The following is a 27,418-nucleotide window of genomic DNA, read 5'->3' on the forward strand; positions in this document are numbered from 1 at the left end:
AATTATAACCACAAATAGAGCAATTCTTACCAAATAATTTGATGTATAAACGTTTCATGTACTTCAAGAACTTTCTGAGTTAGAGGCAAATGTGTCCACCAAGGTCCAAATGCCACCAAACTCATGAAGTTTGAAAAGCATTTTGCATATTTATGGAATGTTCTAAATCTTGATGGAATATTTTTTTAACTTTATATAAAGGAGTATACCTAAGGGGTTTATTTGAGAGTAAAAACCTGATTCTGGGTTAAGAATTTGGGTAGTTTGGGCCGTTATGGTAAGGACATTTTTTTCTAATTTATTATAGCAAATTTTGATTTTGCTTGATAATATTGCCATGAAATAATTAAAATATTTTCTCAAGAATTATAGCCACAGAGAGAGCAATTCTTACCAAATAATTTGATATCAAAACGTTTCTTGTACCTCAAACACTCTCTGAGTTAGAGGCTAATTTGTCAACCAAAGTCCAAAGGCCACCAAATAGATGAATTTTAAAATGCATATGGCAACAGTAATTTCATTGGCAAACATAATTGGACATAACTTAGGAACCACTTGAAATATTTGCATTGGATTCTTGAGGATGACTTTAGAGTAATGAAATAAGTATTTATTAAGTAAGCCTACAGTAATTAATATTACTTAGACTAAAGCTTCTCATCTATGAACATTGAATAAAACAAAATAGAAAATTAATAAACAAGAAATTTTTATTCTACCTAAATAAGTAGTACATGAATAAATGCGATGCAATAACATACTTCATTCAAAACAAAGGACAATTAGAACAATTTAAAACCAGGCGAATACATATATGCACTAAAATTTAAATTCGGGTTATACTATATTCTATCATAATAAAATCTTGAATATTCTTAAATTTAAAAAGACCAATGGCAACTGATGTCAACAAGAGCACTTGTTTCCACTTGGCTCCGGATTTGAATCTCTTGTTATCGAAAATTGATCACCCCTTTTGTCGTTGTTTATCACACTGTCTTTCTCCAGTATCTGAAACCGACTTACATTAACACTTTCAAAGAAAATTTACATATAAACCAACCTTTTCCACCAAAGCCCTTGCAGCTTCATCAATGTTAATGTTATCCTTTGCAGAGGTTTCAAACCAGGCAGAAAATCCATTGTCCCGGCAGTATTCATCCATTTTAGCTGGGTTTGTTACTAATCCTTCTTTTTGTTGATCGCACTGAAATACACCAAATTTATATATATCAAAAAACCATGTAAAAAAATGTTACCTTATTTGCAAGTAGAACGCAGGGTATATGAGACCCATCTGGAAGTTGCACTTTAGAATCCAGATCTTGTTTCCAGTTTGCTACAGACTCGAAGGTGTTTCTTCTAGTCACATCAAAAACTATGAATGCTCCCACTGCCTCTTTGTAGTATACTCTTGTCATGTTGCCATATCTTTCTTGTCCTGCAATAAATATTAATTTTGTGTCAATTAAACATAGTACTAGAGACCATTTGGGACAACAGAACTTCCAAAGCCGCGTATTAATTATATCTTGACAGCACAGTTTTTTTTCAACACATTCTTGTCATATAAATAGTTGTATTAAATTTTATTATTTAGTGTTACTTGCATTAGGCTATGAATTGAAATTTGTTTATTACTACAAGAATGTTTCACCCCCTGATCCCTTCCTCATTACTTCCCTTTTATTTTTTAACATCTACCTTGATACTATATCGATATCTTGGTGAAAGCGTCATATCTTGAGTTCAAAACGCATCAATGTCCTGACAAAATGATGGCGATTTTCGACCTTACCTGCAATATCCCATAACTGGAGGCGTATAAGAGTATTCTCGTCCCAGTTAAGTACTTTCAAAGCAAAATCTACACCAATGGTCGCACGGTAATGCTGCGTGAAGAACCGATGCACATATCGTTTAATTATCGACGTTTTACCAGTTCCCAAATCGCCGATCACTAAAATCTTGTACAGGTGGTCTTTGGGTTTGCTTGTACTTGCATTGGACTGAAACAAAAATAAAATGTTTAAACCCCAAGACCTAAAGGGAAAAGTAGTATTGCATATATATATTCACCGGGAATCAATAAAATCCCTTCTTATTGGCACTATTAATCCTTGTATGACCGAATTTCATCGATATACTTACGAGGGTCTGAGGATTTGGGGTTATAGGACGGCAAATCATGTCGACCAACTATTGGACTTATAATCTCTGGGGTCCAATTTTTAATGGACAAATAGTGACGACGTCAATAAATATTTAAATCAAAATTAGATGAAATGCATGATCATCAACAATTATTTGATTGACGTTGATAATAACCAGAGACTCTAGCCCGAAAAAATCACGGTTTCCTAATCGCTGTCTCCATAATTTATGCAATCATTTATCACAAGCAATTAACCAAGTTTGTTTTAAATTAAATAATTTTTAACGGTATCGCTTTCTGACATTTTATGCTTTTTTTTTAGTTGATTGTCGAGAACGTATTATCGATAGAAACAATATACGGCCGTCAAGGATCTGTAAGCTGATCTTTTAATCCAATATTTTCTTTCATACTTGATTGGAAAATAGGAAACCGACACTTAAGAACTTGTTTATTGTACAAGGTGTACCAATGAAGCTGCTATATTATAGTGATGCCTTTATAAGGTTTCAAGAAAATACTGCATATTAAATAAAAAGCAATGCAGTTGATATTGATAATGTATATCACTACGAATGATAAAATTGCCTTTTTGTCTTTTACCATTGATAAACCTTTTGTTTGGAAAGAGGGTTGTGCCTGAACTATAGAAAAGGGTCCTAATAACACCTGTTTCAAAGAAAACTAACCATACTATAGCAGATCTACGACCAATTAGCATATTACTTACTGGCTTAAAACTTCTTGAAAAAGGGGTAAAAGGTCAAACATTTTGATATTAATAATATCTTGCCAAAGTTTCAATCTAATTTTCGACAAGGCTATATATGCATGTACTAGTGCCCTGGTAAGAATTACAAATGATGTAGTCCTCATATCGTATGTACATTAATGAAATTTAAATTTATTTGCCTTGCACCACTACAGATATTATTAAAACTTAATCCACAAAAAATGCAAGCTAACTTATTCTCGAGAAATCTTATAGACCTAATAACCTTCATATAAACATTAATGGCACTATGGTGATTTGAAAGCAATTTATTGCTTTCAAATTGAGTTTCACATTGAGTATAAATATATTCTTTCTCAGGAAACAAAAAAAAAAGACTTATAGAATCACTAACCCTTCAATTTCCAATTATTTGGACATTGTATATATCTTATGGAATATAATTGATTTAATCTATAAGAAATACAAAACAGCTGTGCTAGGGAACAGATCATTCTATATATCAGCTAAATATTAAACGTCAACAAGTGCATATGGGTTCCAAGGTGCATAAAATAGTCAAAACTTTAAAACTTGAATATTTAGCTGTACTTATTAAATTTCGTAGAGACCAGCATGAAAATAATATCAGATGAACAAACAATCAACAAATCAATATTCCTAGACAAAATACAGAGTTTTTTAAATATTATTTTGAGCACCTATAGCAGCTACATATAATAAAATACCTGAAAATATAAAAAAAAATCTGCTTTTTTTTAAAAGAATTTACAAGACTTAATTGACCAAAAAATCAATGAAACATAGTTATTCAAGTGTTTGTAAACTCAAAAAATCATATACCTACTATTATATTTTTGTTTTTATAATAATTAGTTCTATTATTATTACATCTTTTTTGTTCTTAGTGTCTTATTTGGTAATTGTCAAAAATGTATGCGACCTATTACCTATTGTCTTTTTGTCCGTATATGAGTCAGTAAAAGATTCATTATTATTATTATAATTGTACACATGGTTTGCGGATTCACTTATTAATTTGTAACACGTTGTATAACTTACAGAAACTATTTGTATTTATTATTCCGGTATTACACGAAAAATATGAATTTTCAGTAGCCTTCAATAGCATTAAATTAATAACACATAATCTTTTTTTTTTAATTGTATTTAAGATAAGTTTAATGCTTAAGGTCATTTGATTATATAATTTAAACCAGACATGAAATGTTCCTCGTCATATATTTTTAGTACATTTCATTTCAATAAAAAAAAATATTGATTTACCCCTAGAGTGGCCGAATCAAGGATAAGTTCCCCATAAGCAGGCATTTTCCTTAAGTTCTCCAGAGATTTGGTGCGTTCCGGAATGCTTTTCCTGGGTTCTGAGCTGATGTAGAACTCCGGATTGTCAAAGCTGACCTCGCTCTTACTCGCCGAGGCGGATTCAGTGTCCTTGTCGATATTTTCCGAACTTTTCCAAGATTCTTGTAAGTTCGTTTCTGAGGCCGACTTAGTCAAGACGAAATTATCATCCCCTTCGGGAGTTTGCCTCTCCACGGGGGTGGATTGACTTGAAGCACCTTGTGAGGGAAGCTTCGAGATATCAGCAGACTCCGAACGGGTCGGTGCACTTTTCGATTTCAATTTTAATTTCCTGATCAAAAAATTCGCGCGTTTTAATTTGGCACTTTTCGGGGATTTCGGCGGGATTAGGATTTTTTTGGCACGTTTCGTTAAGGACACCGCTTCTTCTTGCTTCTTCTCGGTCGGTTCACTTTCGTTTTTCATTTTAATTCTGCTGCATTACGGACTTGTGGGGATTGTTCGACGTTCATTAGGAACTGGATAACTTTAGGTTTCGGATGACAATGTAATATTGAGGTAATTACTCGGGCGTGGTGGGGACGGTTTATTAGGTAGCTTACGCAACATATTACTAAAAAAAAATAACGCTAAAATTACATAGGGGGATTCCTTAAAAATCGCGTTTTATATATTTACTTACAAATTCTTAGCGAAATTCGTATATGTAGACTAGGCCTTAGCAACAAAAACGTTTGCGCAATGACCTAGCGCACCTACTAAAGGTGCTTTTCTATTGGCGATTCGCGACGGTCCTTGCGAATTTATTAATCCCCTGACAATTATAATACATTGTATTAAACCATAATTATATGATTTTCGGCGGTTCTAATACAAATCAGTTTAATGTTTTGTTGGATTGCTTTTCTGCACAAGATTTTGTCCAGGTAATAAACGACCTACTCGTATAGCAGCTAATACGCAAACTTTAATTGATGTAATTTACTTTAACGATTCCGCAAATGTCGTATACTCTAAATGGTGATTTAAATTCCGATGACCAGGCAATATTTTGTGACATCAAAATTAAAGTTGAATGGACACAAATAAAGATCTTACCGCAATTTTAGATTTTTTGACAAGATTTGCTCGGAGAAATAAATTAGAATAAAATTTACTATATTCATAAAAATCGAGTTTTTGTTCAGCAAAACCTTCAAAATTCTGACAGAATTAATGATTAATTTTCATAAGTTTGTAGTCCTTCAGGTAGCTGCCCAGCAACACTTGGATATTTTGTTAATAATCAATTTAATCCAGATCTTCAGATTTCATTTCTTTTGGCCAGTGTAGAAATTTGAAAGATGGTTTTAGACCTCAGATGTAACTACTATAGCCATTGGCTGTGAATCTTGCTCCTTACTTAACTGATATTATAAATTGCTGGTTGGAACAGGTTTCCTTATGCTTGAACACTTCTTTTATACTGCGAACTTAGACCTATATCAATTATTCCAGTAAGTTTATTAAATCACAAATTTATTTTATCCTGGCAACCGAATGCAGTTCAGTACAATATCAGTTTTGTTAAAAGTTACTCAAGAAATCATTGAGGCTTTGGATAGGGGTGATACTACAGCATTTGTATAGCTTGACTTCTCTAAAGCTCGATACGTTGGATCACAGCTTGCTTGTAGCATAATTGGGCCTATTATGGATTCGATTTCTGAAAGGCAGCAGTTCGTGGTCTTAAAAAATGAAGCTCAATCAAATACCTCTTAACTTCTGGTGTAACACAAGGATCCGTCTTGGATCCTATTTTATATTTAATGTTGTACGTAACAAACATATGTAAGATTGTTAAATATTGCAGTGTTTAGGGCTAAAGCTGATGTATTAGAGCGTTGAAACAGTATAAACTAAGATTTCGCAAGTGTTTCTTAATTCTCGTTCAGCATTCAGGTTCTGTAATGTGTTTCTCTTCAAAAAAATGCGTCAAGAAATCCTATTTAAACAAATTATGCGGGTCTTTTGTACTTGCCATTATGAACTACTGCAACACTGTCTATATTGGCTGTGCTACACTTTTTGAGCATCGATTGCTTAGTATTTTTTTCCTGCTTTTTGTATGGATCAATCAGTTTTCCTTATTTCACAGATGTCTTCTATTTAGCGGTGTTTCAGCGTATAATAAACTTCAGAAGTAGCTTAAGTGCATGCCCATTGCCGGCTATTTTTACAATTTAAAGGGGAAATATGTGTATTTTGTTTGTTTGTCATTGCATGTTATCCAAATTTCATGGATCTCATGGTTTTTATATTCCCTATTTGTTTTCATAACTGCTATCTATATAACTTGGCATATTTTTTGTTTTTGTAACTGTAGGTTAAGTTGATTAACCCTATCTGATGGTTACACTTCGCCTATGTATATTTTTGGTATAATAAAGACATTATTTATTTTTATTTTAAAAAACGTTTATTTTTTGAAAAAATGTTATTCCTTTACTTGCTACTTCTCTTCACCTATTACTTACTTGTCAGGTTGTGACCACGCCCACTGACCAACCGATAAAAGGTTTTAGTGCATTAGTACTTATTGTACGTGGTAGTTTAGGTACTTAGTGCTTAATAGGGCGAAACATTGCATTAATAAACACAAATATTTTTAATTTTGATATTGTAGACTTATTGCCAAATAAGTTTTTTATTATTACATTTAAATTATCACAAAGAAGTATAGATTCACTGTTCGATGTAATTTAAACTTGTACTTCTCGTAATTTTCCTTCTTTGTCTTCTGCAATATCGCTTCAATTAATCCATCTTTTCCAATCTATAATTTCGTTGCCATTTTTCTATAATTTTTAATTCAAATTTTTTTGTCATTTACATTTTGCTCAATTGAATAAATAAATAATCATTTATTTAGCACCTGGCTAGATTAAAACTAATTTAAACAAAACCCTATTAATCATAATAATATTAAGACTAGTTCACATTTGTTAAAGTATGTAAAAAGCCTCCGAAGTTCTTGCCCATTTAACCCATTCAGGTAGAAGAAAGTTGTACGACTGAATTCAATTAGAAAATGTAATTTTTCTTACCATGGAAATATTAAAATTAGTCGCAATTAATGTTCATGCGGATTTTCCCGAGTTACAGGATATGATTGAAATAGGTCGGTTGTGAGTTATGCACAATTTTTTAACTAAGAATGTTATTGACATATTAAAAACTCATTAGATTTCCTTAGTACAGGAAACAATACACAACAGGAGGGTTGTCATAATTGATAAATACCTAAAATGTTCGAAAACTGTTACACAAATTTAACATTCTAAAACAAATTTTAATGCAAAAATTGCTGGTCGATGTTTATAGAGCTTTGGCTTGCTCAATCATTGATTAGGTACGGTATTGTTGTATGGGGTGGACTACAATTTAAAAAAATCTTATTTGGGAAAAATGTACTATATTAAACCAATTTATTTTACTCATGTAATATTTCATAATAATCATGTAACATAAATGAGCACTTAAAAATTCCCAAGAGTAATACAGATTTAAATCAGCGTTTTATAAATTATCTTGCACCAAAATACTGAATTAAATTTCAATAGTGATGATTTTTAATGATTTCAAATGGAAAATAATAAATACAAAAAGAAATTTTGCAGAATATTATATTTATACAAATAATAAAAAGATTAAAGAACTATTTAACACGCGTTAGAATAATAAGTTTGAATTTTATATAAATGAGTTTAGACATACTGAATATGTAATTTAGGTTAAGTAAATATATTAGCATCATATAAATGTATTAATAGTTTGTGAGTAATATAAAAAAAACCTTGATAGTATTCAAGTTTTAAGTTATCTAGGTGTCAACGAATATATTCATAGATCATTGATGAACTAATGAATTAACTAATTTAAGAAACCAAAATAAAGAAAGAAATTCGCTCCTTCAATGCATTTTTCGATGTAAAGCCACTGCAAGACATTCAGCATGCTCTGAATGAAAAATAAACCTACCACAATTTAACAAAATACGCATCCATTTATTTTATTATCTTCTTTTGCATGAAATTACTAATGAACAACAATAAGAAAAATAAAGAAAGGTGATACTATTATAAATTAACCGTAATTGATTTTTTTTCTTACCTCCTCTTATCATCTATTATTTTTTTTTACGTTTTTCTCAAATTGGGTCAGTCATAATTTAAAGAAAAATATTTACATATATAAAACTAATATAATTATTTATAAAACAAAATATTTAATTATACAAATAATTATTTATTTAAATTTTTAATTAGCCTCCTGTTTGCTTAAAATTTTTCCCACTCTACTCTGTATATTTCAATCCTATTTCACAAAACGTATTTTTAGCAAAATTACGATGCCAGCCTTAGGCGCATCTTCGTTTACGCACATGACGTCATTGACAAGTATGACACCTGAGGACAACCTAACCTAAAAAACCGTTTTTCCACCGGAAGAAGACTCTCGCGCCATTTTCTTCATTAATTCATTAGACGCCGCGTGCCTTACCGCATCTCCAGTTTTTCAATCGTGAACCCAAAATGGCAGGAGCTAACCAGAACCCCCTTTGGCATGGAATGAATCTGGATGAGATTAACTACCGTATCATCGGTCCCGGTCTCGCTCTATTCAGTGACGAATCTCTTGAGAAGATCCGCGTGTTCAACGAGACTATCATAAGGCAGAAGTAAGTTTGTTGTAAATGAATTTCAATTATTTTCTCTATTTGAGGGCTAGTGCTGCCCTATTAATGGTTTAACAGTACTCGTTTTTCAATTGTTTGTTGTATATTATGGTGGGATAGAGGGTAGTCCACGTGTAACATGGCGCCATTGTAGCCTCTCAACCCCCTGTATCTCCGCCATTATAATTTTTTTTTTATAATTTCTTTTACCTGGGCCACCAATAAAACCCATTAATCTCAAGCCCAATGGGGTGGGTAAAAATTATAGTGGGCAGTCCTTTTTTAAGGGTGGGCAGGTTTGGGCGAGGCATATACGATCTGCTATTAAAATTTTATAATATTCTCCCATAGTTTACCATCGGAGAACGGCTTGTTCTACAGAGTGCTGACCCACGACTTGGAAGTGGTGAACTTTGAGCTGTGGAGAAGGAATCATGAATCAGTCATGGTCGAGTTGCAATTCCGGACCAACTCGCACGAGCAAAAGAGCTACACCAAACTGGCCAAGATTTTCAATAAGGGTCCGTCCCGCAGGAGCGGCCCCCCAAGCGGCAGATCCCTTTGAATAAATCGTTTCTGATTTTTTTTGTAAGTTTACATTCGTACCTGAGATGTAAATATTAATATTATAAAGTTTTGTAACCAAAATGCCCTTATTTGATTAAGCAACTGTAAAAGTTTTTTTTTTGTGTTAAATGTTCAATGTTTTTGTAAGTTTTCTGTATTAATTTGGTATCAATAAAGGCTTCAGAAAGGTTCTAGTTGGTTTTATTAATTATGGTAATATTTGGGTCAATTAAGGGGGACACAGAACAACTCTTTTAATTAAAAAATACCTCAGGGAGAATCCCTGTGATTCAAACACATAATATCCTGGAATGGCTTGCAGAAATATTAGAATAACTTCAATGGGAAGCTATACACTATAGTTATGGCCTATAATTGAGTTGTAAATTTTTTATGTTGCACCTTTGACCGTCTACAGACAAGAAAAATCATTAAAGATTTTTGAAATATTTTCTCCGTTTTCAGAAATATTCTAGATTATCTGGAAATATTATTTTTTTAATACACATGATCCATCTACGGATAACAGGGTTAGTTGAATCCTATTTTTGTATGTCGTGCAAATCGTATGTCTTCTCTTCTGCTTCTCTTCTCTTCTGCTCTCTTTTGACAGATTTGCTTGATTTTGGTCTTGAAAGCTTTGGAACAACATTGTACAACTTTTAAAACATAAACCATTCAAATTGATTCTGTAGAACTGGCTTTATTTAGACATTTATGAAAAACCTTCTAGTTGATCCCGATTTTTGTATAAGATGCCATATATTCTCTTCTGCTTAAGGGATTTGCTTCATTTTAATCTTAAAAGCTGTGGAACAACGCTCTGCAACTTTTAAGGTATAAATCATTCAAATTGGTTGTGTACAACTGGCCTTATTTAGACATTTATGAAAAACCTTCTAGTTGAATCCTATTTTTATAAGAGGTGCAATATCTTCTCTTCTGCTTAACAAATTTGCTTGATTTTGGTCTTAAAAGCTTTGGAACAACATAGTGCAACTTTTAAAATATAAACCATTCAAATTGGTTCTGTAGAATTGACTTTATATAGACATTTATGAAAAACCTTCTAGTTGATCTCTATTTTTGTATAAGGTGCAATATCTTCTCTTCTGCTTAACGGATTTGCTTGATTTTGGTCTTAAAAGCTTTGGAACAACATTGTGCAACTTTTAAAACATAAACCATTCAAATTGGTTCTGTAGAACTGGCTTTATATAGACATTTATGAAAAACCTTCTAGTTGATCTCTATTTTTGTATAAGGAGCAATATATTCTCTTCTGCTTAACAGATTTGCTTGATTTTGATCTTAAAAGCTTTGGAACAACATTGTGCAACTTTTAAAACATAAACCATTCAAATTGGTTCTGTAGAACTGGCTTTATATAGACATTTATGAAAAACCTTCTAGTTGATCTCTATTTTTGTATAAGGAGCAATATATTCTCTTCTGCTTAACAGATTTGCTTGATTTTGATCTTAAAAGCTTTGGAACAACATTGTGCAACTTTTAAAATATAAACCATTCAAATTGGTTCTGTAAAATTGACTTTATATAGACATTTATAAAGAACCTTCTAGTTGGAACCTATTTTTGTATAAGGAGCAATATATTCTCTTCTGCTTAACGGATTTGCTTGATTTTGGTCTTGAAAGCTTTGGAACAACATTGTGCAACTTTTAAAATATAAACCATTCAAATTGGTTCTGTAAAATTGACTTTATATAGACATTTATAAAGAACCTTCTAGTTGATCTCTATTTTTGTATAAGGTGCAATATCTTCTCTTCTGCTTAACGGATTTGCTTGATTTTGATCTTAAAAGCTTTGGAACAACATTGTGCAACTTTTAAAATATAAACCATTCAAATTGGTTCTGTAAAATTGACTTTATATAGACATTTATAAAGAACCTTCTAGTTGGAACCTATTTTTGTATAAGGAGCAATATATTCTCTTCTGCTTAACGGATTTGCTTGATTTTGGTCTTGAAAGCTTTGGAACAACATTGTGCAACTTTTAAAATATAAACCATTCAAATTGGTTCTGTAAAATTGACTTTATATAGACATTTATAAAGAACCTTCTAGTTGATCTCTATTTTTGTATAAGGTGCAATATCTTCTCTTCTGCTTAACGGATTTGCTTGATTTTGATCTTAAAAGCTTTGGAACAACATTGTGCAACTTTTAAAATATAAACCATTCAAATTGGTTCTGTAAAATTGACTTTATATAGACATTTATAAAGAACCTTCTAGTTGGAACCTATTTTTGTATAAGGAGCAATATATTCTCTTCTGCTTAACGGATTTGCTTGATTTTGGTCTTGAAAGCTTTGGAACAACATTGTGCAACTTTTAAAATATAAACCATTCAAATTGGTTCTGTAAAATTGACTTTATATAGACATTTATAAAGAACCTTCTAGTTGATCTCTATTTTTGTATAAGGTGCAATATCTTCTCTTCTGCTTAACGGATTTGCTTGATTTTGATCTTAAAAGCTTTGGAACAACATTGTGCAACTTTTAAAATATAAACCATTCAAATTGGTTCTGTAAAATTGACTTTATATAGACATTTATAAAGAACCTTCTAGTTGGAACCTATTTTTGTATAAGGAGCAATATATTCTCTTCTGCTTAACGGATTTGCTTGATTTTGGTCTTGAAAGCTTTGGAACAACATTGTGCAACTTTTAAAATATAAACCATTCAAATTGGTTCTGTAAAATTGACTTTATATAGACATTTATAAAGAACCTTCTAGTTGATCTCTATTTTTGTATAAGGTGCAATATCTTCTCTTCTGCTTAACGGATTTGCTTGATTTTGATCTTAAAAGCTTTGGAACAACATTGTGCAACTTTTAAAATATAAACCATTCAAATTGGTTCTGTAAAATTGACTTTATATAGACATTTATAAAGAACCTTCTAGTTGGAACCTATTTTTGTATAAGGAGCAATATATTCTCTTCTGCTTAACGGATTTGCTTGATTTTGGTCTTGAAAGCTTTGGAACAACATTGTGCAACTTTTAAAATATAAACCATTCAAATTGGTTCTGTAAAATTGACTTTATATAGACATTTATAAAGAACCTTCTAGTTGATCTCTATTTTTGTATAAGGTGCAATATCTTCTCTTCTGCTTAACGGATTTGCTTGATTTTGATCTTAAAAGCTTTGGAACAACATTGTGCAACTTTTAAAACATAAACCATTCAAATTGGTAATGTAGAACTGACTTTACATAGACATTTATGAAAAATCTTCTAGTTGAATCCTATTTTTGTAAGAGGTGCAATATCTTCTCTTCTGCTTAACAGATTTGCTTGATTTTGGTCTTAAAAGCTTTGGAACAACATAGTGCAACTTTTAAAATATAAACCATTCAAATTGGTTCTGTAGAATTGACTTTATATAGACATTTATAAAGAACCTTCTAGTTGGAACCTATTTTTGTATAAGGTGCAATATATTCTCTTCTGCTTAACGGATTTGCTTCATTTTAGTCTGGAAAGCTGTGAAACAACGTTCTGCAATTTTTTGGATATAAATCATTCAGTTTGCATGGTGGTGTACAACTGGCCTTATTTAGACATTTATGAAAAACCTTCTAGTTGAAATTTATTTTTGTATGAGGTACAATATCTTCTCTTCTGCTAAACAGATTTGCTTAATTTTGATCTTGAAAGCTTTGGAATAATGTTCTGCATCTTTTAAGACATAAATAATTCAAAACGGTTATGTAGAACTGGCTTTATATTATAGACATTTATAAAAGACCTTCTAGTTGGAACCTATTTTTGTATGAGATGGAATATCTTCTCTTTTGCTGAACAGATTTGCTTGATTTTGATCTTGAAAGTTGTGGTAGAATATTCTGTAACTTCTTAGACCTGAATCATTCAATTTGGTGCTGTAGAACTGGCTTTATATAGACTTTGATAAAAAACCTATTTTTGTATGAGGTGCAAAATCTTTTCTTCTGCTTAACAGATTTGCTTGATTTTAGTCTTGAAAGCTTTAGAACAACATTCTGCAAGTATTAATACATAAACCATGTAAATTGATTATGCAGAACTGACTTTATATAGATATTTATAAAAAACCTTCTGGTTGAATCCTATTTTTGTATGAAGTGCACTATCTTCTCTTCTGATTAACATATTTTCTTGATTCTAGTCTTGAAAGCTTTGGAAGATCATTCTGCAACTTTTAAAATATAAATAATTCAAATTGCTTCTATAGAACTGACTATACATAGACATTTATGCAAGAGCTTCTAGTTCAATCCTATTGTTATATGAGGTGCGATATCTTCATATTATACTGATCGTGCATAATTTCTAAATATAAAATAGTCTCAGTCAAAAGACGTTTTTTTTTAATGATTTTCTATCGCGTTTTATTTTCCAGGGTCATTCTGGATCGTCTGGAAATGGTATTCTATTGACGTATTTAATTTAGATGCAAATATCCTCAAGGTGCTACATAATACATTTACAGCCTTGCAGTAAAAAAACAACTTATTTTAAAAGAAGAAGCTTAGGGCTTGAGTGCAATTGGAACCTATAATAGCCAAATAAGAGACAAGCAATAAATGGCTCTTGTTTAAATTTATAATAATACAGGTCCCAAATTTTTAGGCATAATAATGTACTCAACTGAAAAAATGACTACAAATTTTCACTGTAGTTCTAGGATTTATTGGAATCTTCAATGAGATTTTTTTTCAGGAATGTTTTTGGTAATGATTTTATAATTAAGGGTTTCATCATCTTATATTTTATTATTATATAAGGTGTTTAAATTCCCTCCTTCACCCTATCAATTTTTATTGAATAAATTCATTAAAATCCCTTTTTTCTCCCCACCTCTTTTTAATGCTTTCGAATAAATTTTTTTAACCATAAATTTCAATAATGTCTCACTAATTCAATAAATATGTAACAGTTTGCTGTACTTGGGCTGTATAAGATCAGAAATTTAGATTTTTAATCCCATTTTAAATTTTCATCAATTTACAACGCTGACCAATCCCAGAAGCCTCCAACTGTCAAATATGACAGCTGTCAAATCAGATTTTGATATTGAGTCGGTTTTGCGTGTATCTCTTTGAAATTAGTTGAAAATTACCAGTTTTTCTTGTATTTTAAGCAAGATGGAGATGTTAGCCATGGTAACACCTAACGTAGACTTGGACGTCATCAATTATCGCAATATTGAAGACAGCCTCTTTATACTGACCACTGATTCTCTTGAGAAAGTTCGCGTTTTTGACGAAAATAAACTGCGTGATGAGTAAGTAATACTGAGCTTGATATTTCTGTCACATTTATTTTAATTATCATATAATAAACCCTCTTTTTGTCATTTTAATTGTAACCATGTACCAATTATACTTAAACCAATATAATTATGAATAAATTTTTTTAATTAAATTATAAATTTATATTCAAAGCCAATAGAGTTATGGATTATACTGATCTTGAAAATATTGATTTCCATTGGTATTCATATGACGCATAAAATACGCACTCTTACTTCTAGGGCAATTTTTAAGTTAAAAAAAAAACTTCTATAGGCGATTCTCTTGTGGCGTCACATATTTTGTTTGTTATTATATATTTTTTGAATTTTATTATTATTATTATGATTAATGTTATTAAAAAAACGCATCTAACTCATATTAGCACAACTCTCACCGTGCGCCTCCAAATTGGCCTTAATGCGATTGCGCTACGCTTCAGCGCAATGATCCGACGCCTGTCATTATCGTCATATTTACCCGTCGGCCATTTTACATTGTCGCACCCCACCCCCAGACGCCTTCAGTATTTCGGTGCGTGACTTTGCAATTTATCGAATTTATTATCGAATCCAGAAGTTTTCTCGCGTTTAAAATGTCTTTCATGTCGGAATTATTTGGAATCACAGTACTGGATGTTGATTTGGAGAAGATTGATTATACAGAGGTTGCCGACGAGCTTTTCCTGGTTCCCGGCGATATTCTGAAAAAAATTCGCAACCATAACGAGTGCGTCATGAGGGAGATGTAAGTGTTCGAACTAAAATAATTGAACCACGTATCTCTATTTTATTTTTTTTTTAACATTTTTATCACAAAAGCTTATTGGGTTCACCTGCGTTGTGATGGGGAAACGGGGGACGCCAGGCACTATTTAATAAAATCCAAGATGGTCGCTTTGATTACTGTTTCTCTTTCATGGGTATGAGTCATCTTTTGCTAAAGACAGTTAAACATTTTCTTTAATGTTTATTTTTATGTAGAGACTTGTACTTGTTGTATATACTGCTGACTCAGGGATGTTTTTTCTTTAATAATCTTATTTTATAGGGCTAATTTTTTTAATTTTACTAATTTTTAAGTGGGGAAATCACTTGACAAACAAAATGCTCCGAACCTTTCAGTCTCGAAATTTTTTTTGCAATAAATTAACTTTGATTTTCCGATCCAAGTTTTCTAGCTGAATGTATTTGATCCCTCCCGGCCTTGGGGGTGAGTTTAGATATGGCGTAAGTGCTTAATGCGTTTACGCTATCATCAACCCTAATATCTGTCACCGCTCGTAATTGTCAAACTTGACGTTTATTTTCTCATTAACAGTTTTGAAATTTTAAAAGACGCTTTATATATATTTATACTTTTATACCTTTATACCTTTTTTATTATACCTACCATTTACCAGTTTATTTACCATTTTAACGGTGAAAAATGAAAGAAGTGCTAGGAATGGCTTGTATGGAATTGAATTTGGACGAGCTCGATTACCGCGACATCGGCGAATGCCTTGCTGAACTCACCAATGAGTCTCTTGAAATATTTCGAAAATACTTTGAAAATGTTTTGCGTGTGAAGTTTAGGTAGGTCTGTATTGTTTTTAATGCTCGCCAAACATTTACAAGTTCGCCCAGTTCGATTTGCGTGATTCGCTCGTTGGTATTTGTGGGTATTCGTGATATTTATGTATGAAGTTTGATATGATAGTTTTTCTAAATATTTGTTTCAGGCAACCAACACCTGATAGCAGGTTGTACAAGATCCTGACCCACGACCTGGAGGTGGTCAACTTCGAGCTATGGAGAAGGAAGCAAATCGTGGTAATGGGCGAGTTCAAAAAGCGCAGAAGCATGAAGGAGCTCAGGTGCTTGACTACTATAGTCACATTGATTTTGATGACTATATATCCCACTCCCCGCCCCTCCAACGCGCCCCAGCTTCCGCTGTTCTTCGATTGTGCCTAATTCCTAAAAGGAATGTATACAATATTAAACTCTTGAAGTTTAATTAATTCGTTCGTTGGATTTGCTTTTACCATTAAATGGTTGTTTTTTTCTACTGCAATTTTGTATTTAAAAATTATTAATGTGATGTTCAATGTGTTCGTGATCAAATCCTTCAGATTTGATCAAAAAATGTAATTAATTAAATGTACATTTTTTTCAGTTGAAATAAATGTTTCATTAAAAATTTCATGTGGTTTTAATCAACATAGAGAAAATGTTTTTTTTATGAATGAATAATCCAGGAATTTTTTACTTGAACTTAATGAATACATTTTTTGAGATTTAAGTTCTAACTACTGAGAGAATAAGTTAGAAAAATAGGGTAAGTATTAAAGTAATTTTTCAAATGCTACATCCAGAACTGAGCAATGAATAAGCACAGATGACCCAAGACCATTATGGTTTCAATGTCTTGCCTTTGAGGGAATGTTTCTTCAGAAATGTTCATGGAATAGGTGAATAAATAGTCCAGGAATGTTTTACTTTGATCAATAAAAGAAAACACATTTTTAAGGTTTAATACAATATGGTAGTAAATTACTTATTAACTTATAATAAATCCTCTCAATTGTTCTTTAAACCGGTTAAAAATTATTACAGTTTTTGATATTCATAGGCAAATTGTTAAATTCTATCAAGCCCCTGTTGAAAATTGAGTTGAGCCTGCAGGATTTCTTGTAAAATAAATTATGTACATCTGAAAAAACTCTCAAATCTTGATGTCTCAACTTAACAATAAACACATAGACATTTTATCTGATTTTTTTAGCTTACACATATGGTAAGGACTAGTAAAATGGATAAAACAGGTGTATAACGATTACAACTTAAGATCAGTCTCATTGCTCATTCTGCATTTATTCAAGTCAATCAATCATGTATCGCACTTACATAATAAAGTCATCACAGTCCATTAATGTTGGACATTCCTGCATTCAAGATAGACTGTTTCTTTGAAACTGTTCATTGAATATATGAATAAATAGTCCAGGAATGTTTTACTGAAACCTGACTTCACTAAATCAAACAAACAATAAATCGCATCACATTCTGCATCCAGAACTGACCAATGTATCATCCAAAGAACATCCCATTAATATTGAAAAGTCCTGCATTTGAGAGATTGTTTCTTTGAAAATTTTCATTAAATGTATAAATGAATAATTCTGAAATATTTTCAATTAGTAACTTCTTATAATAAATAAATAAAATTATTACTTAACTGCTCTAAGTCAGTAGAGTGTTAGAAATAATTCTTTCAAATACTGAATTCAGGACTGACCAAAGTATCAGCACAGATTATCCAAGGAACATACCATTATTGTTCGAGTATCTTGAACCTAGAGGAATGATACTTTAGAAATGTTCATGGAATATATGACTGGACTATTCAGGAAGGTTTTACTTAAACCTGATCTCACTGGATCAAACAATAAAAGGAAGCACATTTCTTGAGATTTAAATTCTAACTCCTTATTGTAAATTAATGGCAGTTTAGTAAAATTATTCAGTATAAGTCAGTAAAATAAGCAATACATCAGCATAGTTCATCTACGGAATATATTATTAATAGTGAAATATCCTGAATTTAAGGGAACGTTTCTTTGAATATATGAGCACAGGAATTTTGAGCATAGGGTCCTAATATCTTATAATAAATAAATAGCAGATTAGTAAAATTATTATTTAACTCCTGTTAAGTGTTAAAAGTTTTTTTTCCTCAATAATTTTTTTTTGATTTTTTTAAAAATTTCCCCAATACAGCATCTAGCACTAAGCATCATCCAAAAAACACATAATTAATGTTGGAATGTTCTGCATTTGAAGGAATCTTTCTGTTGAAATATTCATGGAATATATGAATTTTTTATTTAAAGCTGGTGTCATTGGATTAAACATACAATAAAAGGAAACACATTTTTTCAAGTACTAACTCCTTATTGTACTAAATAGCAGCTTAGTAAAATTATTACTTAACTGCTGTAAGACGGTAGAGTGTTCCAAGTTTTTTTTGAAATATTGCATCCAGGACTGAGCAGTGCATCAAGACAGATCATCAAAGAACACCCTATTAATGTTGGAATGTCTTGAACATTGTAGCAATGTTTCTTTATAAATGTATAAATGAATTTTCGAGGAATGTTTTAGTTAAACTTGACGTCCCTCGAACAGAAAACAATAAAATTTAATAAATACTTTGAGGTCCTAACTCCTAATTGTACATAAATAGCTGCATAGTCAAATCATTGCTTAACTACTGTAAGTCAGTAAAGTATTAAAAGTAATTTTCCAAATGCTATATTCAGGAACAACCAAGGAATATACCATTGATGTTGGAGTGTCCTGAACCTTGAAGAAACTTTGGAAATATTAATAGAATATTATGAATGAATAGTGCAGGAATGTCTTACTTAAATCTGATGAAAAAGGCAATTAAAATCCAACCAAAATTTAAAAACAAAAACAGTAAAAACAATTATAAACTTCTCAAATTTTATTGTTGATTTTTATTTCTGTGTTCTATAGATTCATGCAATTGAAATAGTCATTGAATAATATAAGAGTTTTTGACCACTGTATACATGTTTTTACTTGTCTATAATGGTTTTTTTTATTATGTTTTTTTAAAATTTTGTGGCGCCCTGAAAAAGGCCTAATATAGGCCGAAACGTTGGCATTAAAAGAAAAAAAAATTTTGAAGAGCTTGGATCTTAATATGCTTTATTGTATAACATAAAAATGGAAACTGGAAAAAATAATGAAAATTGTTTTGGAATGTAAGAACTTGTCCAGAAATTCCATGACATCAGGAATATTTTTCTTAATTCTGGATCAAACAAACAATAAAAAAATGTCACAACTGTGTTCAAATTACTTTGAACACTTATTGTTGGCCAGTAAAATTTTCAAACACTATATCTAGAACTGAGCAATGCATCAGCACAGATTATCTAACGAACATAATATTAATGTTGGAAATATTCTGCATTTGAGAGAATGTTCATGAAACGTATGGATCAAACAAACAATAAACGAGAACACATTTTTTTGATGTTTAATTAAGTCCTTACTCTTTATTGTAAATAAATAGCAGTTTAGTAATATTATTTATTTAACTGCTTTAATTCAGTAGAGTTTTAAAAGTAATTTTCTAAATACTGGATCCAAGACTGAGCAATGCATTAGCACAGGTCTTTCAAAAAACACACCATTAATGAATGTCCTGCATTTGAGAGTATATTTCTTTGGAAACGTTTATGCAATACATATGAATGATTAGGGATATTTTACTTGAACCTGATGTCACTGGATCAAACAAACCATGAAAAGGAATACATTTTTCAACTGTATGTATAGGTAAGGAAAATAAGTGAAAGTAATTTTTCAAATATTGCATCCAGAACTTAGCAAAGCATCAGCAGAGATTATCCAAGGAACATACCAATAATGTTGGAGTGTCCTGAACCTTGAGAGAAAATTTCTGTGGAAATGAATGAGTATTCCAGGAATGTTTTACTTAGACTTGACGGCACTGGATCAAAGAAACAATGAAAGGGACCACATAGCATGGTAAAAGCATTACTTAACTGATGTAAGTCAGAGGAGTGTTCAAAGTAATTTTTGAAATACTGACTGAGCATGCATCAGCACAGATCATCTACAGAAGATATTAATAATAGTGGAATATTTTGATTTGAAGGAATGTTTTGTTTAAAATATTCATGGCATCTATGATTAAGCCACATTTTTTGAGCTTCAAGTTCTAACTCCTTATTATAAATGAATAGCAGCTTAGTATAATCTTTAACAAATAAATCATTACTTAATTGCTGTATGTCAGTAGAGCGTTGAAAGAAATTTTTCAAACACTGCATCCAGGACTGAGCAATGCAGCACTGTTCATCCAAAGAACACACCATTAATATTGGAGTGTCCTGAATCTTGAGTGATTATTGAGTGACCAGTCCAGGAATGTTTTGAAACAAAACACTTTTTTTTTGTTTAAACACAGCTATAAACCAAAGTATTATAAACCAATATATTTAAGAAAGATAGCGATAGCAAAGAATTTTAAAAGCAATTTTACTGCATCCAGGACCGATTAATATACATATATATCAGAACAGATCATCCAAAAAACATACCATAAATGTTGGATTTTCCTGAGTCTTGGTTAAATGTTTCTTTGGAAATAGTCTTTGAATGTATGAACTTGTCTCAATTCCAGAAATTCAATGACATCAGGAATATTTTTCTTAATCCTGGATAATAAATAAATATTATTGGTCTAAGATTAGCAGTTTAGTAAAATAATTACTTAAGTGTTATAAGCCAAAACAAGTAAGGATGATAACAATTAGTATGAAAAGCAATTTTAGTGCATCTAGAACTGGATCAATGCATAGGCACCATACCCTTAATGTTTGATTCTCTTGAGGGAATGTTCTTTTGGACTGGACATCACTGGATGAGGCAAATAGGAAAAGAAAACAGTTATTGGTGGTTAAGCACACATTTGGAATTTATGCCACATCCCTTTAATAAGAATTAAGAAAAATTATCGCTTCAGGATTAGGAGTTGAATGAATGTTCTGAACCTCGATGGGATGTCCTATTAGAAATTTTTGGTATTGATATTCTCAGATTATACCAGGCATGTTAGCTTAACCCTCACATACATAAATCAGACAGTCAAGAAAAGAAATGACATTGGGATTGAACACTATAATGGAATTTATGTTTTGTGGATTAAACATTTTAAGAAAAATTAAGTCCTTGCATACATTTTAGCTATAACTGTATATCACAAACATACAGAAAGGATTCAGGCATATCACAAGTTAATATAGTCTATCACAGGAAAATCAAACTGCTGATAAATGACTTAGTAAATGTTCCTGGAATATTCACAAATATTTCACTTTGCATGGGTAAAATACTGTGAGCCAGTTATCACTACAGGTCATTAAACTTTCAAATTCAAAGCTGAGATAAATATTTATCATTAATAAGCATATAAAGGAAAACACATCCAGGGTCAAGGATTCTTTTAATCACAATTGTGATAATAATCAGAAATACACAAAATGAGATCAAGCACCTCACAACTTAATAGAGAACAGACAACTGTGGTAGAACATGTGACAATTATCAGTGAATGTCTCAGGAATAGTCAATTAAATGTTCCTAGATATTTTAAATCATTCACAGAATTTTTAAATTGCACCTGAACATTTAATGAATGTGCTTTGGTAAACTATAATAAGACTGGTATGTTTAACCTTTAAAATCTGCTGAGATCAGTATCTATCACTGTAAGGCATATAAAGAAACGTACATTCAGAGGTCAAGGCATTTTTTAATGAGAACCGTGATAAAATTCACAAATAAACACCATGAGATCATGCACCTCACAACTTAATATAGAGATAAGACAATTGTGGTAGAACATGTGACAATGATCAGTGAATGTCCCAGGAATAGTCAATTAAATGTTCCTAGATATTTGAAACCATTCACAGAATTTTTAAATTGCACCTGAACATTTAATGAATGTGCATGGGTAAACCACAATAAGATTGGTATGTTACCAAACCTTTAAAATCAAAACTTAGTTAAGTATTTATAATTAATAGCATATAAAGGAAAACACATTCTTATATTACTATGTTTAGACCTCAAAGATTCTTTTAATCACGACCGTGACAATATCTAAAAATACACAAATTGTAATAATAAAATAATACATTAAAATTATTAAAACAGACATCATTCCCAGAATGTTCATATTCTATATGAACATTCATAGAAGGTTGGTTTAATTCTATGTGGACATTCATGTAGTTTTTATGGAATATATTGTGTATATGTGTTAAAATCACTGTTGTAATAAACGTTAATCACTATCAAGCAGGAAAAAATCATTGTCATTGCTCAGGGGTGGATAACTCTTTAAACCACAACCGTGATAATAATTTTATTGCAAGAAAAAAATCTCTTTTACTTCAAGAGAGAGATAACAGTATTTTATTCCATGCGAACCAACAAGGAAAAAAACTTTTTTATGGGAGTAAAACCGGCTCGTCTAAAATGGCACGCGCTATCACCGGCATGCGATGCAATGTTGCCACGTTACCCTTAATCAATGCTCCCAGAATTATTTTTTCTTTTTTTAATTGCTATATCTCATAAAAATAACTAGCAGCTCCCTAAAACTGCTCACAATAGTGAAAATAACTAATGTAGTACTAATGCGCATACCCTCCTATACTCCTTACCGGTTTAAACGTACCTTAACAGACGCATAACCTATCGCGCACCTTAAACTTAAGGTAAAATTCAAAACTGTCATAGTTTGACAACTGTTAGCGTGGTTTGTCGCTTATCCCGTATCGCTCGATTTCCTCCCGTTTCTCGCTGTACCGGTGAAAAAGAAGTAGTGAAAGGACTAGAGATGGACGAGGATTTTCTGAATACTATAGATTACAGCCGGGTCAGCCGCCAGATGGCCTTCTACTCCAATGAGTACTTGGAGGTGACCAGAGCGCACAACACGCTCAGATTGCTCCTGGGGTAAGAAAAAACTTTATTATTACGTAACAGAGGGTTAAAACTGTTTCTTCTTACAGGAATGTCCCCCGAGGAACCCCCGAGTACGAGTCTTTGACGATCGAAAACAGAGTAATCGACTTTGAGCTGTGGAGACGCAGATTCCGCACGGTTATGCCAGAGATGTACCTTGTTTTGGCAACAAGGTTCACCCCACAGTGGATTTTCGTGCTTATGCTGATCATGAGGACCCTTCTGAACCCCAATCCACCCGATCCAAGCCCTTAAACCTGTCCCATTCCCAATGGTTCTCTATTTATTGACTTGCCTGAGAACTTTCATGTTCGCCCCCCTTTGAAAGTCAATAAATGTACATCGCATTGTTGTTTTTTATATTTATTTTGTTGTGGATGAAAGAGAGAAAGGGGTAGAATGATTCATTGAATGAAAGGATGGTGGTGACACATACATGTAGGGATTTTGAGGGTTAAAACTAAACCATTCAATCCTTTCCATCCTAAGAAGCCTGTATCCTACCAATCCTATAAAATAAACCTTTTTACAAGAGAGGTATCTCAAGAAAATATTGTATTTTAAGGTAAGTGGCTTAAAAATCATGGTTTTTCCTTGTTAAAATTTCATTTGTCTCCCCTTTTGGGAATAAGAAACAGGTAATCTGGAATAACTGCAACTATTAGAAATGTGTATTCATGAAGCTGACTATGGGTACAACTTTTTAAAATAACGTTAACGTTAAAAGTAGTCGCTGCTAAAAAGGTCTATTGGTAAAGTTATTGGTAGAAGCTGATCAGGTTACCCTAACAAGATTATGTACAGAATTTATGTATGTCGTGAAAGGGACGTACCTATTTCTCTTTTATGTATGTATGTATATAATATGGATATGTATGTAATATTATTTATTGAATATTTACTTAAAAACGGGTAAAAAGAATGGAAAATAATTTTTAAATGCACTAAAAGGTTTTTTTAGGGGATGAGATGGGAATCATTGATGAGGACTAAGGAGGAGGTTTCACGATTGCACGGTGGGATTTTGGGGATGCTACATCAGAATTAGAAGGTAAGAAAACAATAGTTTCTACTTGAAAAAAATGTTCATATCTAGGTATTTATATTCTTTAATCCTACTGATGTTTTGGAGGTCAGAGATGAGAAAAACTAAAAATAAAACATCAGCAGGTTGTGATAATATCTCTGTAAGGATACTCTCAGCATTACTACACAATGCCCTTCAGACATTTGTATATACATTAAAGGAATCTTTCAGTTCAAACAGATTTCCGGATTACTTTAAACAAGCAATCATTATTCCGGTTCATAAGGATGCAGAATGCAGCAGTCCTTCTACTTTTAGACCAATAGAAGTTGCTGTATCAGTGTTCTGTGACATATCTTAGGGTTTTGACTGTGTGGATCACAGAATTTTTACAGAACAGAGAATTTTCTTTGGATTAATTCAGCTCCTATCTATCGGGTCGCGTCTAAAGGGTTAATTTTGGTGGTCATTGCTCTGAAGAACTACAGACTATTACAGAGGTTCCCCAAGGTTCTGTCCTGGAGCCGTTATCGTTTCTTCTTTATGTTAATAATTTTCTTTTGCTCCCTATAAAGGGTAGGGTAACTATACTTTAAGATGACGCCACCATCATTTGGGAAAACACATTGACCAAGTGACAATGTTTCTGGATTGCTGACTTGCTTATGATTAAGGAATGGTGCAATGCAAGTTTGAAATGTTCAATGAATTCTGTCACTATCACAGGAGCCGATTTCCACTCAACAGTCTAACAAGTTGTACTAACAATTGATTGCAGACTCAAATTCCAGGACACATAACTAAAGTGTGCAGTAGGGTGTCATCATCAAGTTGCTATGCCCTTTGAATAATTTCTAAGAAGTTAGACTTGTACATGACAAAAAAATGCTGACAAAATCATGCCCTTGTGGAGTCACATCTTCGCTTTGGAAGTTGTTTTTGGAGCTCAGGTGCCTATTGTCTTTTTAATACAGTATTTGTTCTGCAAAAAAGAGCAATTAGAGCCCTTTGTGGAGTGAGGCATCTTTTTGTGCAAAATGGGATCTTGACCCTTTGTTATATATGGTTGAAACAATAACTATATTCTTATAGTCTCAAAAAGCACAAGCAGGAAATTGTGAGATGCAATTCGTTTGGAACTCATCATAGATACACCGTTCCAAGTATTTACATGGATAAAAAAATGTTCGTCTTTGAATAAGAGAACTTATCTATAATCTATCTCAATATCTTAATCTATAATCACTAAGACATGTCATACTCTATACGAAGTTTTTAATGATGTTCTGTCCTTATTACCAAATATGTAATTGTGATTTGGAAAAAAAAATAGTAACTCTATTCTGCTTTCTGATATCTGCTAGTTTCAAGTGTTAGTGACTTAGATTAAGTAAGGTTTTGTCAATAACTCTAGGGCAATAAGGCTACTTTTAAATTTGAATTTGAAAAAATTTGGAACAGGATATAGATCCTACATTAAAAGGTTTAAAAAACTCTATAGTACTTGCTCTACCTGCAGAGCAAGCAAATTTGTTTCTTGGGTGCTAAAATAATCATGCTGCAGAAATGTATAGGCAAATCATTAAGTTAAAGAGAGAAGGACAAAGGTAAAGACTCCAAGTCACAGCCTTATTGAATATATATAATTTTATACGCTGCACGTGTTTCGCTCCTATCGGAGCATCATCAGGCCTAGATCTGCACCTACAATCACATTACAACTGATAAAAAATACGTTTAATTATACCGTGACTTGGAGTTTTTACCTTTGTATTTTGATTGATCTCTTGGAGAAAATGGATGACATGTTTCGAAAAATGGACAATGCTCAATTTGGGTGATCCCCCGTCGATCTTTTTAACTTGTGACTTGTACAGTCAAGTCAGTTATCACTTTATTTTAGATTTAAATTCTGTAAATAAAATTCTATTCTTAAAACCATCTTAAATTTCTCGATGTAAACCACTAAATAAAATAATCCCACAATTTGGCACTAAATTTAAATTCGCTCTTCCGGTGTAAACTAAGCTATTGACTTGCGCACTTAAAGACCTTCGTTGGCCAAACCGGTATACTCGTTTTAAGCTCTTTAAAAATTCCATGCTACTGGATCAAATTTCCAATACAGACTATATGGACTTGGACTAATTAAAATTTGCTTAGTTTAATTTGTGATGTCAATTTTCTGCCCAAAAGAGGTGAATGCTTATCGTTTTTCATCACGGAACATAATCTGTTCCGTAAATACTGAAATGCCTAAACTAATGTAAACAAGAGATAATAAGAGAATAGATATCTACCAGATTGTTTCCCATATCGTGAACCGCTGGTTCATTCCATGTAAAAAAATTATTATTTTCAGTGGCACTTTCTTCAGAATGTGAGAGAGATTCAGTGGATGAAACAAAAGTTTCCGCGTTATTTTTGTTTTTATTCGCACTAGATAACAGATATCTTTGCCTTCTCTTTGTTCGTTCACCGCGAGTTCTTCTACTGATTCTTCTGTCTGGCTTCTCTTCGAACATATTTTTTTCTAGACTAAGAAAGATTATGCTTTGAGTAAATACATTCTAACCTTTCATTATCAGCGCGACGAAACTTTTTATCAACATGCGTGGTTTCAACACTTACTTATTAGTTACGAATCGGCTTTAATTATTAATATTTTCCAATGTTTATAAATACTTAAGCGAGGTCAATAAAACCATAATTTACTGCTACATGCACTATTATTTTAATCAGAGTTTTTTAGTTCACCTTATCAGAGAAAATACCGCATGTACTTACCATTTCAAAGTAAACTCCTTCCAGTTCTATCAGGCATCTGCTTCAAAACTACACTATAAAATTCTGTGAGAAAATTCTCATACAACCGCACTAAAACTAACCAAAGCACTTCTTCTTGAGCTGTAGTATGATTTACTCAATTACGTGTTTGTGTATCGCTGCTACTGATAACAACCGTACAAACCACGATAACAAATTCTGAT

At 32.0% G+C, this 27,418-nt stretch overlaps 3 protein-coding genes across 8 annotated transcripts; 2 read left to right on the forward strand and 1 right to left on the reverse strand.

Moving 5' to 3' along the window:
• Nucleotides 1-695: 695 nt before the first annotated feature.
• On the reverse strand, nucleotides 696-27,376 carry LOC126748371 (ras-related protein Rab-32). 4 transcript variants are annotated; one of them, XM_050457557.1, is made up of 5 exons: nucleotides 27,216-27,376; nucleotides 1,802-2,012; nucleotides 1,263-1,444; nucleotides 1,067-1,210; nucleotides 696-1,014 (listed from the first exon to the last, which is right to left on the reverse strand). In XM_050457557.1, exons 1-5 carry the CDS (start codon nucleotides 27,216-27,218, stop codon nucleotides 910-912), a joined length of 645 nt encoding a protein of 214 aa, XP_050313514.1. In that variant the 5' UTR covers nucleotides 27,219-27,376; the 3' UTR covers nucleotides 696-909. The 4 variants fall into 4 exon arrangements, with proteins under 4 accessions (XP_050313514.1, XP_050313512.1, XP_050313511.1 ...); XM_050457555.1 differs by lacking the exon at nucleotides 27,216-27,376 and adding an exon at nucleotides 26,729-26,977; XM_050457554.1 differs by lacking the exon at nucleotides 27,216-27,376 and adding an exon at nucleotides 4,179-4,732.
• On the forward strand, nucleotides 8,678-9,692 carry LOC126748373 (uncharacterized). Its single transcript, XM_050457562.1, has 2 exons — nucleotides 8,678-8,937; nucleotides 9,286-9,692. Exons 1-2 carry the CDS (start codon nucleotides 8,792-8,794, stop codon nucleotides 9,497-9,499), a joined length of 360 nt encoding a protein of 119 aa, XP_050313519.1. The 5' UTR covers nucleotides 8,678-8,791; the 3' UTR covers nucleotides 9,500-9,692.
• On the forward strand, nucleotides 14,589-17,003 carry LOC126748372 (uncharacterized). 3 transcript variants are annotated; one of them, XM_050457561.1, is made up of 2 exons: nucleotides 14,589-14,812; nucleotides 16,543-17,003. In XM_050457561.1, exons 1-2 carry the CDS (start codon nucleotides 14,673-14,675, stop codon nucleotides 16,775-16,777), a joined length of 375 nt encoding a protein of 124 aa, XP_050313518.1. In that variant the 5' UTR covers nucleotides 14,589-14,672; the 3' UTR covers nucleotides 16,778-17,003. The 3 variants fall into 3 exon arrangements, with proteins under 3 accessions (XP_050313518.1, XP_050313516.1, XP_050313517.1); XM_050457559.1 differs by lacking the exon at nucleotides 14,589-14,812 and adding an exon at nucleotides 15,310-15,566; XM_050457560.1 differs by lacking the exon at nucleotides 14,589-14,812 and adding an exon at nucleotides 16,129-16,396.
• Nucleotides 27,377-27,418: the final 42 nt, after the last annotated feature.

This window comes from Anthonomus grandis, chromosome 22 (assembly GCF_022605725.1).
Source record: "Anthonomus grandis grandis chromosome 22, icAntGran1.3, whole genome shotgun sequence".
Classification (NCBI taxonomy): domain Eukaryota; kingdom Metazoa; phylum Arthropoda; class Insecta; order Coleoptera; family Curculionidae; genus Anthonomus; species Anthonomus grandis.

Excerpts from the sequence above, each read along its gene's own strand:
- LOC126748371 (XM_050457554.1), bottom strand. The coding sequence starts at position 4,682 with ATGAAAAACGAAAGTGAACCGACCGAGAAGAAGCAAGAAGAAGCGGTG. Across the intron at positions 2,013-4,178 it reads TTGATTCGGCCACTCTAGGG|TCCAATGCAAGTACAAGCAA; the intron begins GTAAATCAATAT and ends TTTTTGTTTCAG. Across the intron at positions 1,445-1,801 it reads CCAGTTATGGGATATTGCAG|GACAAGAAAGATATGGCAAC; the intron begins GTAAGGTCGAAA and ends TATTTATTGCAG.
- LOC126748373 (XM_050457562.1), top strand. The coding sequence starts at position 8,792 with ATGGCAGGAGCTAACCAGAACCCCCTTTGGCATGGAATGAATCTGGAT. Across the intron at positions 8,938-9,285 it reads GAGACTATCATAAGGCAGAA|TTTACCATCGGAGAACGGCT; the intron begins GTAAGTTTGTTG and ends ATTCTCCCATAG.
- LOC126748372 (XM_050457559.1), top strand. The coding sequence starts at position 15,415 with ATGTCTTTCATGTCGGAATTATTTGGAATCACAGTACTGGATGTTGAT. Across the intron at positions 15,567-16,542 it reads GAGTGCGTCATGAGGGAGAT|GCAACCAACACCTGATAGCA; the intron begins GTAAGTGTTCGA and ends TATTTGTTTCAG.